The sequence below is a fragment of the Oryctolagus cuniculus genome, chromosome 19 (genome assembly GCF_051225735.1).
Source record: "Oryctolagus cuniculus isolate XC-2025 breed Fujian yellow rabbit chromosome 19, ASM5122573v1, whole genome shotgun sequence".
Classification (NCBI taxonomy): domain Eukaryota; kingdom Metazoa; phylum Chordata; class Mammalia; order Lagomorpha; family Leporidae; genus Oryctolagus; species Oryctolagus cuniculus.
The window spans coordinates 70,360,138-70,373,465 of NC_142885.1; the positions used below are offsets into that span (position 1 = coordinate 70,360,138).

Below are 13,328 nucleotides of genomic sequence, written 5' to 3' on the forward strand. Positions count from 1 at the left end.
AGCATCAGAACTCACCATGGCAAAGAAGTACCATGGCTTGGGCGTGCCAAACTTGCCCGGGAAGACGGCCTCCACGTACCAGGCCACCAAGCAGTAGAGGGAAGAATCCAGCAGGAGCATCAGCAGCACGTGGGTGAAATTGAACTCTCCACGGACACTGCCCACGTCCTTCCACTGGACGCCCAGACCTGTGACCAAGGAAGGGAGCAGTCCCGACACCGAAGGCAGAAAAGAGTCCCCAGAACTTTCCAGTCAAATTGTAAGGAGGCAGGCCAATGACAAGGCTGCACGGCCGTGTCCAGGGGCATTATGGGATCAACACTGGGAACAGGAAAGAGGAAAACTGAAAGTTCCTTCCATGAGATACGACATTTTTTAATTGACAAAAGGTGGCAGTACTTCCCCTGGCACCAAGAAGTAAGAACTATGGCTATGTAAGACATCTGTCCCTCCTCCTGGGCATGTTATCTGGAACATATCCCACCTTTCTTGGCTTGGCTAATTTTTACATCAAAGTTCAGCACAGACAGTGCCTCACCAAGAAGCATGCACACCCACTCCACTGGTCTGGGTTGGATGCCCAGCCATGGGCACCTGGACTACCGCATGCTGATTACAGACGGTCCTGTACGACAGTGTGAATCTATCACTTATCACAGTCACCTCTGTGTGTGGATTCTGGGGTCAGGGGCTGTCTTTCATCTCAGTATCTCCAATGTTTGGTTCAGGGTCCATTATGCAGCAGACACTCCATAACGCTCACTTCATGAATAAAGGAAAGCGTGGAGGAGGGGCTTGGGACCAGGTCCCAGGCACACACGTGTCCTGTGTTGGCCAAACGTCTAACCGGAACACATACACTAGAGCTTCCCATTTAGAGCATCCAAGATGCTGCACATTTATGCCACCTGGGCTGGGCACAGAAGGGGGGAGGGAGGCAGCAACACTCGGGAAAGGGATCATGTCTGTGCTCACTGACCACTGGTGGCTTTGTCAAAATGAAGACACTGATGAGGTAGGTCTGGGCACCTCAGGGCCCAAGCTCTCCATTTCTTTTTTCTTTGTCTTTTTTGGGGGAGGGTTTACCTATTTATTTGAAAGTCAGAGTTACATAGAGACAGATCTTCCATCTGCTGGTTTACTCCCCAGATAACTGCAACAGCCAGCACTGGGCTAGGCAGAAGCCAGGAGCTTCTTCCAGGTCTCCCACGGGGATAGCAAAGGCCCAAGCACTTGGGCCATCTTCCATTGATTTTTCCAGGCCATTAGCAGAGATCTGGATGGGGGGGGGGGGTGGAGAAGCTGGAACTCGAACCAGCACCCACATGGAATGTTGGCGTCACAGGCAGCAGTTTTACCCACTAGGCCACAATGTCGGCCCTGGGTACTGCATGTCTAAAAAAGACCTCGGGCAGCACTGAGGCTGCTGGTACACAAGTCACACTGTGAGATGTGAGGCCAGGTGGCCTTGAAGCCCCTGCAAGAATGAGATCCTGGTTTGTCTGTTGCCTCTTGTTCTATCTTTTGAGCTCCAGGTTACAAACCAATGCTACACATCTCAGGACGGATTCCAAAGTTGTAGCAAATATTCTCTTAAGCACAATCTCATCCAACAAATTCTGCAATGTCCAAATAGAAAAGACAAAGCTCCTCTTCCTATTTTATCGGACATTAGATTGTTAGTTAACTGCATAAAATTTAACAAGCGTTTACAAGGAAAACATCTGTGAAAAACTACTACCCAAATCAGGTACCCCCAAAACCCAAATGTACACATCCCGGTTGTAATCCCACCCCTACACTGATGTCCATGGCTGTACATACTCGGGTTCTGCCTTTTAAAAAAACGGTTTATTTTTGAAAGGCAGAGAGACACACACAGAGAAACATCTTCCATCTAAATGGTTGCAGCCAGGCCTGGGGCAGGAACAGCCAGGAACTCTATCATCCTGGTCTCCCATGTGTATGCAGGGGCCCAAGGACTTGGGCCATCTTCTGCTGCCTTCCCAGGTGCAGTAACAGGAAGCTGAATCAGAGACAGGGCGGCTGGACTTTAACAAGCAATTGGAAGTAGGATGCTGGTATCACTGTGCCATAACATGGTCCCGGGATTTGCCTTTTTAGCCAATCTGATAGTTTTTTTTTTTTTTTAATTGGCAAGCTTAAATTATCCACATTTAATTTAATTATTGATCATAATGAATCTACCAGCATGTCAGCTCTTCTCTATTTGTTCCAAATGGTTCTTTCTCATTTCTTCTTTTCTGCCTTTTCTTGCATTAATGGAGAACTTTGCATGATTCCATTTTTAAAAAATATTTAATTATTTATTTGTGAAGCAGAGTAACAGGAAGAAAGAGAAAAACTAAGAGCACGAGAGAGAGACAAAGAGATGAGAGAGAGAGAGACCTTCCATTCACTGGCTTACTTTTCAAATGCCCACAATAGCCTGGGCTAAGCCAGGCTGAAGACAGGAGCCAGGAACTCTGCCCAGGTCTTTCACACGGGCGGCAGGGACCTAAGTGCTGAGCAGTACCTGCTGCTCCCAGTATCTGTATTCTCAGGAAGCTGAAAAGCTGGGGCTGAAACTCAGGCACTGCCATCTGCAGTGCCCCAAGTGGTGTCCTAACTGCTGTGCCAAATGCACACTCCTTCCTAGGTCACCTTTAATAGTTCCCGTTCCTGCAGTATTTTCGAGTTTGTCCTTTAACAAAACATAAGAGGTGAGCGCTGTGGTGCAGTGGGTGAAGACACTGCTTGGGATTCCTGCATCCCATACGAGATTACTGGTTCCATTGGCTACTCACTACTACTTTTTTTTTTTTTTTTTTTAAGATTTATTAATTTGAAAGAGTTACAGAGAGAAAGGGAGGGACAGAGAGGAGATATCTCCCATTTGCTGGTTCATTTTCCACATGGCCACAATGGCTCACGCTGGGCCAGGCTAAAGCCAGGAGCCAGGAGCTTCTTCTGGGTCTTCCACTTGGGTATCAGGGGCCCAAGTATTTGGGCCATCTTCCACTGCATTTCCCAGGCCACAAGCAGGGAGCTGGATCAGAAGTGGAGCAGCTAGGACTTTAACTGGCACCCAGATGGGATGCTGGCCTTGTAGGTGGCGGCTTTGCTGGCTATACCACAATGCTAGCTCCACTCCACTTTTTTTTTCTTGAGATTTATTTATTTACTTGAAAGGCAGAGTAATAGAGAGAGGGAGAAACACCAAGATCTTAAATCTGGTAGTTCACTCCCCAGATGACCACATCAGCCAGAGCTGGGCGGATCCAAAGCCAGGAGTCAGGAGCTTCATCTGGGTCTCCATGTGGGTGCAGGGGTTTGAGCACCTTGGCCATCTTCCACTGTTTTCCCAGGCAAATTAGAAGGGAGCTGGATGCCCTGAACCCATGTGAGAGACCCAGAAGAAGCTCCTGGCTCCTGGCTTCGGATCGGCGCAGCTCAGGCCATTGCGGCCAATTGGGGAATGAACCACCAAATTAAAGACTTTGCTGTTTCTCCCTCTTTCTCTGCCTCTCCTCTCTCTGAGTAACTCTGACTTTCAAATAAATAAATCTTAAAAAAAAAAAAAGAAGAAGAAGAAGAAGAAGACTGGAGCTGGATGGGAAGCAGAGCAGCTGGTGCCCATATGGCATGCCAGTGCTGTGCTGCAGCAAGTGGCTTTACCTGCTATACTATGGCGCCAGGCATCCCCCTCCTCCACTTTTGATCCGGCTTCCTCCTGTTGCATCCTGGGAAGGCAGCCAAGTACTTGGATCCTTGTCACCCTCTTAGGAAACCCAGATGGAGTTCCTGGCACTTGTCTTCAGCCTGGCCCATCCCTGGGTATTGCAGGCACCTGGAAAGTGAGCCAGCAGATAGGGGACCTCTCTCCTCCCACCCTGTGTGTGTGTGTGTGTGTGTGTGTGTGTGTGTTGCACTACCTTTCAGGTAAATGAAAAATAAAGAAAAGATTGGGGCTGATGTTGTGGCACAGTGGATTAAGCTGCTGCCTACTGTACCAGCATCTCATATCAGAGTGCAGGTTCAAGTCCCAGCTGCTCCACTTTCTCTTCAGCTTCCTCCTAATGCACCTAGCAAGGCAGCAGAGGACGCCCCAGTGCCTGGGCCTCTGCCAGCCGAGCAGGGGATCCTGAGGGAGTTCCTGGCTCCTGCTGTCAGCCTGGCCCTGCCTTGGTTGTTGTGGCCATTTGAGGCGATAACTAATAGATGAAAGATCAGTCTTTCTTTCTCTGTTGCTCTGCCTTTCAAACAAATGAATCTTAAAAAAACAATTAAAAATATGATCAGTATTGTCATTTTAGCATGTGTGTTCTGTTAATTAAGAAATGTGAAGCCTTTGTGAGTCTGTTCTGTTTCTATTACTTCTGGTCCTCATTTCTGGGGTCTCATTCCCTCCCGTCTGGTCCTCATTTCTGGGGTCTCATTCCCTCCCGTCTGGTCCTCATTTCTGGGGTCTCATTCCCTCCCGTCTGGTCCTCATTTCTGGGGTCTCATTCCCTCCCGTCTGGTCCTCATTTCTGGGTTCTCATTCCCTCCCGTCTGGTCCTCATTTCTGGGGTCTCATTCCCTCCCGTCTGGTCCTCATTTCTGGGTTCCATTCCCTCCCGTCTGGTCCTCATTTCTGGGGTCTCATTCCCTCCCGTCTGGTCCTCATTTCTGGGGTCTCATTCCCTCCCGTCTGGTCCTCATTTCTGGGTTCCATTCCCTCCCGTCTGGTCCTCATTTCTGGGGTCTCATTCCCTCCCGTCTGGTCCTCATTTCTGGGGTCTCATTCCCTCCTGTCTGGTCCTCATTTCTGGGGTCTCATTCCCTCCTGTCTGGTCCTCATTTCTGGGTTCTCATTCCCTCCCGTCTGGTCCTCATTTCCGGGTTCTCATTCCCTCCCGTCTGGTCCTCATTTCTGGGGTCTCATTCCCTCCTGTCTGGTCCTCATTTCTGGGGTCTCATTCCCTCCTGTCTGGTTCTCGTTTATGGGGTTCCATTCCCTTCCATCTTTAATTACTGTTTCCCTGTGTTGCTTATTGCTCTTCCAAAGCCAGTTGCGAAGACCCTCACGGTACGGGATGAAAGCGCCTTCCTCCAGGAAGGACGTCACTTCTTCCAGGCACCTAGGTGGGGGTGCCGTCATTCCCCGACAACAGTGCTTAAAATCACCGGGGAGCGGGCGTGCAGTCTAGTTTGAAGACACCCACATCCCTCATTAGAGTGTCTGGCTCCTAATCCAGCCTCCTACTCATATGGAGACCCCGGGCAGGGGCGTGGTGAAGGCTCACGTAGTTGGGAGACCTGGACTGAGTTCCCAGCTCCTGGTTCTGGCTGTTATGGCATTTGGAGGAGAGATCCAGGAGTCAGAAACTCTCTGTCCACCTCTGTGTGTGTGTGTCTGCATCTCTCTGCCTCTCAAATAAAACAAAGAAAAACTAAATAAAGCTCCCTACACTCTTGCAACACCAGCCCAGACACAGCACTTCTGCAGAACTCACCTGTGACAAGTTCTCAGGGCAGCCTTCCCTGAGGACCGCCGGCCTGTGACTGGAGGGGCTGTGGACACAGAGATGCACCTCCCTGTACAACAGTTGTCAGTATTATGGCAAAAGCCTATTTGCTGTCAACACCTTGAGGCTGTCTCAGTTACAGAGCAGTCTAGCTTGAGGTTATGCCACTTCTTGGGTGGCTGATATCCAGTGACTGATGGACGTGCAACAGTCTGGTCTTATGGGCCCAGTTGGGACACTCAGACGGGCGCTGTGAGCTCTGTAATGCCCAAGGCTGTCGGGACTGGACTGCAGTTCAACACCTCCCTCAACCCAGTCTTGCTTCCTTCCATGGGCACTGTCTCAAGGGCATTCCCTAATAAGCACCTTGCACACTAAAATCCACAGACAGGCTAACCTGTGGTGAATGGTTTATTTCTGGGTCACATTTATCCTAAAGGTGTAGTCCTCTGGGGTCTAGAGGGTCTGTAACCATGTTTGTGCTGAAAGGCCATCAGATCAAAGTGCAGTTGTACTGCCAGTCAATGACTCCAGAGAAAACACGGCTCTGCTGCTTTGCTTACCTTTTGGAATCACCAAATTTCCCTGAGGTTTGGCCTTTACTACCTGTACTAACTCTGGTCTTCTAAAGGAGTGCTCCCAAGTGTTAGAAATTTATGTCATTCCTGTCATTGTTTTCAACATGAGGGATATCTGGGTTATCAAGACCCAGGAACTCCTGGGGAAGCTCTCACAGCTTCAACCTCTCAACAGACCTGTGGTGGACACTTCCTTACCAGGAAGCCAAGGTTCCTGTTCATTCATTTTCTTTATTTCTTTTTCTTTCTTTCTTTCTTTCTTTCTTTCTTTTTTTTTTTTTTTTGACAGGCACAGTGGACAGTGAGATAGAGAGAGAGAAAGGTCTTCCTTTTCCATTGGTTCACCCTCCAATGGCCGCTGTGGCCGGCGCACCGTGCTGATCCGAAGCCAGGAGCCAGGTGCTTCCTCCTGGTCTCCCATGGGGTGCAGGGCCCAAGTACTTGGGCCATCCTCCACTGCACTCCTGGGCCACAGCAGAGAGCTAGACTGGAAGAGGAGCAGCCGGGACAGAATCCAGCACCCCAACTGGGACTAGAACCCTGGGTGCCGGCACCGCAGGCGGAGGATTAGCCTATTGAGCCATGGCGCTGGTCCATTCATTTTCTGAACAGTGACGCCTGTCTCAGCCTTGACTCAGCCCTGGCAGTCGTAGGCATTTGGAGAGTATACCAGCAGATGGGAGAGCTAACTCTTCAAGCAAGTAAAAAGTAAATTTCTTAAAACTTCTTCTCATAATTACACAGGCATACGATTTCTTAGTTCTTTAATATACTTGAGCTTTTCTCCCCACCTATTCTGCGTGGCTTCAGTGTCTCTACCCAGTACCTACAGATTTGCAAGTCTTTTGTGAAAGCTCAGACTGCAGCGTGAAACGTGCCAGTCATGTTTATCTGGCGTCTGCTTCAACTGGGGCAAAGCACCCCGAAGCTTAGAGAGTTGGGGAAGATAAACAAGCTAAGTCTCACCTTCTGCTTCTAACACGGAGATGAATCGGACCCCCAGTGCCATGGCGACATTCGACAGGAGACAGAAGAGGATCTTCTGGAGGTGGCTCCTCTGCTGGTAGTTGAAAGTGAGGTACAGGTACGGGAGGTAGGTGAGGAAGAAGAAGATGCCTCCCACGGCGGTTCCAACATGGGCTGCGAGGCCAGGGAACGAAAAGCTTTGTCAACAGTGAACCAGCAACGACAAACCCTCCTTTCCCTGCCACAGTAAGCAAAATGTCTCTGCATGTGCCTCAGATTTTCACAAAGGAAGAGAGCTTTTAAGAATTTTCGATAGGGGCTACCGCTGTGGTGCAGCATTTGTTAAGCTGCTGCCTGTGCCGCCCGCATTCCGTACTGCAGCTCCTGTGTGAGTCTGGCTCCCCAACTTCTGATTCAGTGGGAAGGCAGAAGATGACCCAAGTATGTGGGCCCCTGCCACTCCTGGGGGAGACCTGCATGGAGCTCCTGGCTCCTGGCTTCAGCCTGGTCCAGACCTGGCTGTTGTAGTCATTTGAGAAGTGAACCAGCAGACCAAAAATCTTTCTCTTTCACTCTCTTTGTGTGTCTGTCTGTCTGTCTTTCAAGTAAATAAACAACCTTTTGCTAGAGGGTACTTAAAAAGGTTGTGGAAAATGGAATGAAAAGTTTATTTTGGGGGCCGGCACTGTGACGCAGCGGGTTAACGCCCTGGCCTGAAGGGCCGGCATCCTATATGGGTGCTGGTTCAAGACCCGGATGCTCCACTTCCAATCCAGCTCTCTGCTGTGGCCTGGGAAAGCAGTAGAAGATGACCCAAGTCCTTGGGCCCCTGCACCCGCGTGGGAGACCCAGAAGAAGCTCCTGGCCCCTGGCTTCAGATCAGAGCAGCTCCGGCCATTGCGGCCTATTAGGGAGTGAAGCATCAGATGGAAGACCTCTCTCTCTGCCTCTCCTCTCTCTATGTAACTGTGACTTTCAAATAAAAATAAATAAATCTTTTAAAAAGAAAAGTTTATTTTGGTGCAAATATTTTTGAAATCTACACCTGGGGCCAGCGCCATGGCACAGTAAGTTAATCCTCTATCTTCAGTGCTGGCATCCCATATGCGTACTGGTTCTAGTCCCGGCTGCTCCTCTTCCAATCCAGCTCTCTGCTGTGGCCTGAGAAAGCAGTAGAAGATGGCCCAAGTGCTTGGGCCTCCGCACCTGCATGGGAGACCAGGAAGAAGCACCTGGCTCCTGGCTCTGGTTCAGCGCAGTTCTGACCATTGCAGCCATTGGGGAGTGAACCCACGGACGGAAGACCTTTCTGTCTCTCCCTCTCATTGTCTATAACTCTACCTCTCAAATAAATAAATAAAAATCTTTAGAAATCCACACACAGTTTTTCCATAGTACTCATTCCTATGAACTTTTTGAAGATCGTTTATAGTTGCACTCTTACTAGGCAAAGATAAAGAACATGTTGGCACGTAAAAAAAGAAATGGATCCTCACGTAAAGGCACAAATATCTGTCTAAAATCTCCTCTCCCTGAATCCATATGAACGTTCCCTTGTCTTCAGAAGAGCAGTGGGTTTACGTAGCATCCATCAAGCACTGCCGGGCCCTGAGGCAAGCCCCTCACAGACATCACTTCCTTTCCCCTTCCTTTTTTTTTTTTTTTTTTTTTTTTTGACAGGCAGAGTGGACAGTGAGAGAGAGAGACAGAGAGAAAGGTCTTCCTTTGCCGTTGGTTCACCCTCCAATGGCCGCCGCGGCCAGCGCGCTGCGGCCGGCGCACCGCGCTGATCCGATGGCAGGAGCCAGGAGCCAGGTGCTTTTCCTGGTCTCCCATGGGGTGCAGGGCCCAAGCACCTGGGCCATCCTCCACTGCACTCCCTGGCCACAGCAGAGGGCTGGCCTGGAAGAGAGGCAACCGGGACAGAATCCGGCGCCCCGACCGGGACTAGAACCCGGTGTGCCGGCGCCGCTAGGCGGAGGATTAGCCTAGTGAGCCGCGGCGCCGGCCATCCTTTCCCCTTCCTAATCTCCATCTTGCATCTGAGCAGGCTGGATACACCTGCTCAGCACGGGGCCAGCAGGTTAGGTGACACTGGCATCCCGAGTCCCAGCTGCTCTGCTACACATCTAGCTCCCCAATAAGGTGCCAGGGAAAGCAGCACAAGATGGCCCACGTACTTGGAGCCACGTCACTCACATGGGAAACCCCACAGAGCTCCTGGCTCCTGGTTTTGGTTTGGTTCAGCCCTGACTGTTGCAGCCACTTGGGGAGTGAACCAACTCACAAAGCTTGGTAACTATGGTCAAGGATTCAAGGTGTTCCAGGTCCCACACATAGTGGCTTTAGATTTGGAGATAAGGCCAATATTACTGAAGTCTGGAAACCAAACTCAAGCTTGCAAATGTTTAACTTCTAAGAAGTTAAAATAACAATGAAGCTGTGAGGACTGTGTATGTAAAGAGGGAGCTTCAGTTAGGCATGAGACAGCCCATGGCTGAAGCTTTCCACATGCACCATGGCCTATTCTTCCATAGTTTCTCTGAACTTGCACTTCTTTTGTAAGTGTTTATAGTAATTACTAATCTCTAGTAAGCTCTTACTGTTTTCAGTGTTGTACATGGAATACCCCTTTTAATCCTCATAACTAAGTTCTGAGGTAAGTGCTACCATTCTCACAATTTCACAGACGGGGGATGAACAGAGACTAGAGGCAGGGACCACACTGGACACAAGCTCAGCACTGAGAAGCCTCCGTGAGGAAGGGGCAAAGGCCACTGGCCACTTGAGGAGCAGGAGGTTTCAAACAGTTGCTTCAGAGAGACAGGGGCAGAGTATTGAGGGAATGTGCCTGGGTCCTAGGCATGCTCAGGGCACTCACTCGAGGATTAGGGACCCAGATGAAGAGCTCAGTGGCACAACAGGCGTTTTCCCCAAGTCTTGCTTTCTGCTGCTGGGGTACAGGCGCAGAGGGTGCAAGAAGCTGAGTCTCACCAGGCTAAGGTTTTGCAATAAAAGATCAATGGGGCCGGCGCCGCGGCTCACTAGGCTAATCCTCCGCCTTGCGGCGCTGGCACACTGGGTTCTAGTCCCAGTCGGGGCGCCGGATTCTGTCCCGGTTGCCCCTCTTCCAGGCCAGCTCTCTGCTGTGGCCTGGGAGTGCAGTGGAGGATGGCCCAAGTGCTTGGGCCCTGCACCCCGTGGGAGACCAGGATAAGTACCTGGCTCCTGCCATCGGATCAGTGCGGTGTGCCGGCCACAGCATGCCGGCTGTGGCGGCCATTGGGGGGTGAACCAATGGCAAAGGAAGACCTTTCTCTCTGTCTCTCTCTCTCACTGTCCACTCTGCCTGTCAAAAAATAAAAAAATAAAAAAAAAAAGATCAATGGACAGCTGATGAGTGTAAGTGAAAGGATTATTACTGAAACAGACGATGGACTCTCATCTGTGTAAAGAAACAAGACAGGAGCAGGCATTGTGGTACAGTGTGTTAGGCTCCTACTTGGGTGCCCACATCCCGTATCAGCATGCTGGTTCAAGTCCCAGCCATTCTACTTCCTTTTTTTTTTTTTTTTTTAGATTTATTTATTTATTTGAAAGGCAGACTTACAGAGAGGCAGAGGCAGAGGCAGAGAGAGAAAGAGAGGTCTTCCATCTGATGGTTCACTCCCCAAATGGCCACAACAGCCGGAGCTGGACCAATCCGAAGCCAGGAGCCAGGAGCTTCTTCCAAGTCTCTCATGCAGGTACAAGGGCCCAAGGACTTGGGCCATCTTTTACTGCTTTCCCAGGACAAAGCAGAGAACTGGATCAGAAAAGGAGCAGCCGGGACTAGAACTGGCTATATGGATGGAACTGGCATACGGATGAGATGTCAGCACTGCAGGTGGCGACTTTACCCGCTATGCCACGGTGCTCGTTCCAGTTTCAATTTTTTTTAAGATTTATGTTATTTATTTGAAGGGCACAGTTTGAGAGAGAGAGAGAGAGAGAGAGAGAAAGAGAGAGAGAGAGAGCAACAGCCAGAACTGGGCCATGCTAAGCCAGGAGCCAGGAGCATCTTCCAGGTCTCCCACGCGGGTGCAGGGGCCCGAGGACTTGGGCCATCCTCTGCCGCTTGCCCAGGCACATTAGCAGGGAGTTGGATTGGAAGTGGAGCAGCGGCACTCGAACCAGTGCTCATATGGAATGCCAGCATCACACCCCAGGTGATGCTTTACCCGCTGTGCCACAACACTGGCCCCTAGTCTACTCTTACAATTAGGCTACGGAGCCATCTTTAGTTAATTTTTGTGCATGGTGAGGCCAGCATTGTGGTGCGGTAGGTTCAGCTACCACCTGCAATGCCAGTGTCCCATTGAGTCTAAGCTGCTCCGCTTCCAGTCCAGCTCCTTGCTAATGCACCTAGAAGCGGCGTGCAGGATACAGTGCTTGCCACCCACGTGGGAGACGGGACTGGAGTTCCTGGCTCCTGGCTGTGGTCTGGCCCAGTCTCAGTTGTTGCAGCCATGTGTAGAGTGAACCGAGGATGGAGGATCTTCTCCTCTCTGTATCTCTCTCTTTCAAACTCTGCCTTTCAAACAAATGTCAGGCAGCAGAGTCCAGTCTTGCTCCTCCAGAGCGGCTCTCCATTTGTCCCGGCACCGCTTGCTGAAGAGACTGCTCTCACTCTCGCCAAACATCACTTGGTCTCCCCGTCTGAGTTTGCTTCTCAAACCTCAATTCCATTCCTTTCATCTGTACATCTATCCTACGGCTAAATAATACTGTTTTGATCCCTGTAACTTTGCAGTGAGCTTGAAATCAGGAAATGTGAATCCCACAGTTTTGTCACTTTTCAATATTGTTTTGGTTTTTAAGGTCCCTTGCGATTCCACATGAATTTTAGGATCAGCTTGTCCGTTTCTAGGGGGAACAAAAGAAATGCTGCTGAGATTTTAATAGGGATTCTACTTAACCCGTATCAATTTCGTGGACTATTGTCCTCCTAACAGTATCACGGTTTCTAATCCACAAGCACAAGATTTCCACTGATTTAGGTCTTTGATCTTTTTCTTAAGATTTATTTATTTGAAAGGCAGAGTTATAGGGAAACAGGAGTAAAAAGAGAGAGAGAGAGAAAGAGAGAGGAGAGAATCATCTATCTGTCGTTTCACTTACCAAATGGCCACAGCGCCGCGGCTGAGCCAGGTTGAAGCCAGCAGCCTAGAACTCCATCTGGGTCTCCCACGTGGATGACAGGGACCCAAGCACTTGAGCCATCATCCGGTGCTTTCCCGGGAACATTGACAGGGAGCTGGATTCGAAGAGGTGCAGCCAGGACTGAAACCAGTGCTCCAACATGGGATGCCAGCGTCACAGGCAGTGGCTTGCCCCTCTGCCCCCTCTGGTGCAGCTGCTGGAAGTGGCGGATGCTTTTCCAGCAGCAGCTGAGAAGACTCCGTGTTTATTTTTTCCTTCGTTCTATTAAGTGATGGATTCACAGGGTGACTCACTCTTGCATTCCTGGGACAGATCCTATTTGCCATAATCCTTTTGTATAGTCCTTTTAATATGCTGCTTAACTCAGTTTACTAGTATTTTGTTGAGGATTTTTCCATCTATATTCATTTGGAAAACTGTATGTAGTTTTATTGTGATGTCATTTCCAGCTTTGGTATCAAGTTAATGCTGACCATATATATTATTAATTAGGAATATATTTGTTTTGATCTTTGCATTGCAAGGCTATTTTATTTATTCTGATACAAGTCTCTTATATTATTTGCAAATGCTTCCTCCTAGTCTGTAGGGTATTTTCTTGATGGTATCTTCTTGATGGCACACAATGTTTTTTAAAAAAGATTTATCTATGCCAGCGCTGCAGCTCACTAGGCTAATCCTTCGCCTTGCGGCACCGGCACACGAGGTTCTTTTTTTTTTTTTTTTTTTGGCAGGCAGAGTGGACAGTGAGAGAGAGACAGAGAGAAAGGTCTTCCTTTTCCGTTGGTTCACCCTCCAGTGGCCGCCGCGGCCGGCACGCTGCAGCCAGCACGCTGCAGCTGGCGCACCGCACTGATCCGAAGCCAGGAGCCAGGTGCTTCTCCTGGTCTCCCACACGGGTGCAGGGTCCAAGCACTTGGGCCATCCTCCACTGCCCTCCCAGGCCACAGCAGAGAGCTGGACAGGAAGAGGAGCGACCGGGACAGAATCCGGTGCCCTGACTGGGACTAGAACCCGGTGTGCTGGCGCCGCAGGTGGAGGATTAGCTTATTGAGCCACGGTGCCAGCCTAG

The 13,328-nt window shown here is 49.9% G+C and overlaps 1 protein-coding gene across 1 annotated transcript in view; it reads right to left on the reverse strand.

The window, feature by feature from the left end:
* LOC100346422 (ATP-binding cassette sub-family A member 17) overlaps positions 1-13,328 on the reverse strand; it is a 104,743-nt gene that overhangs the window by 60,873 nt on the left and 30,542 nt on the right. Inside the window, exons 11-12 of the mRNA XM_051836195.3 lie at positions 7,055-7,228; positions 16-188 (exon numbers count right to left, since the gene is read on the reverse strand). Coding sequence (XP_051692155.3) covers positions 16-188; positions 7,055-7,228 — 347 coding nt within the window. The remainder of the gene's footprint in view (positions 1-15; positions 189-7,054; positions 7,229-13,328) is intronic.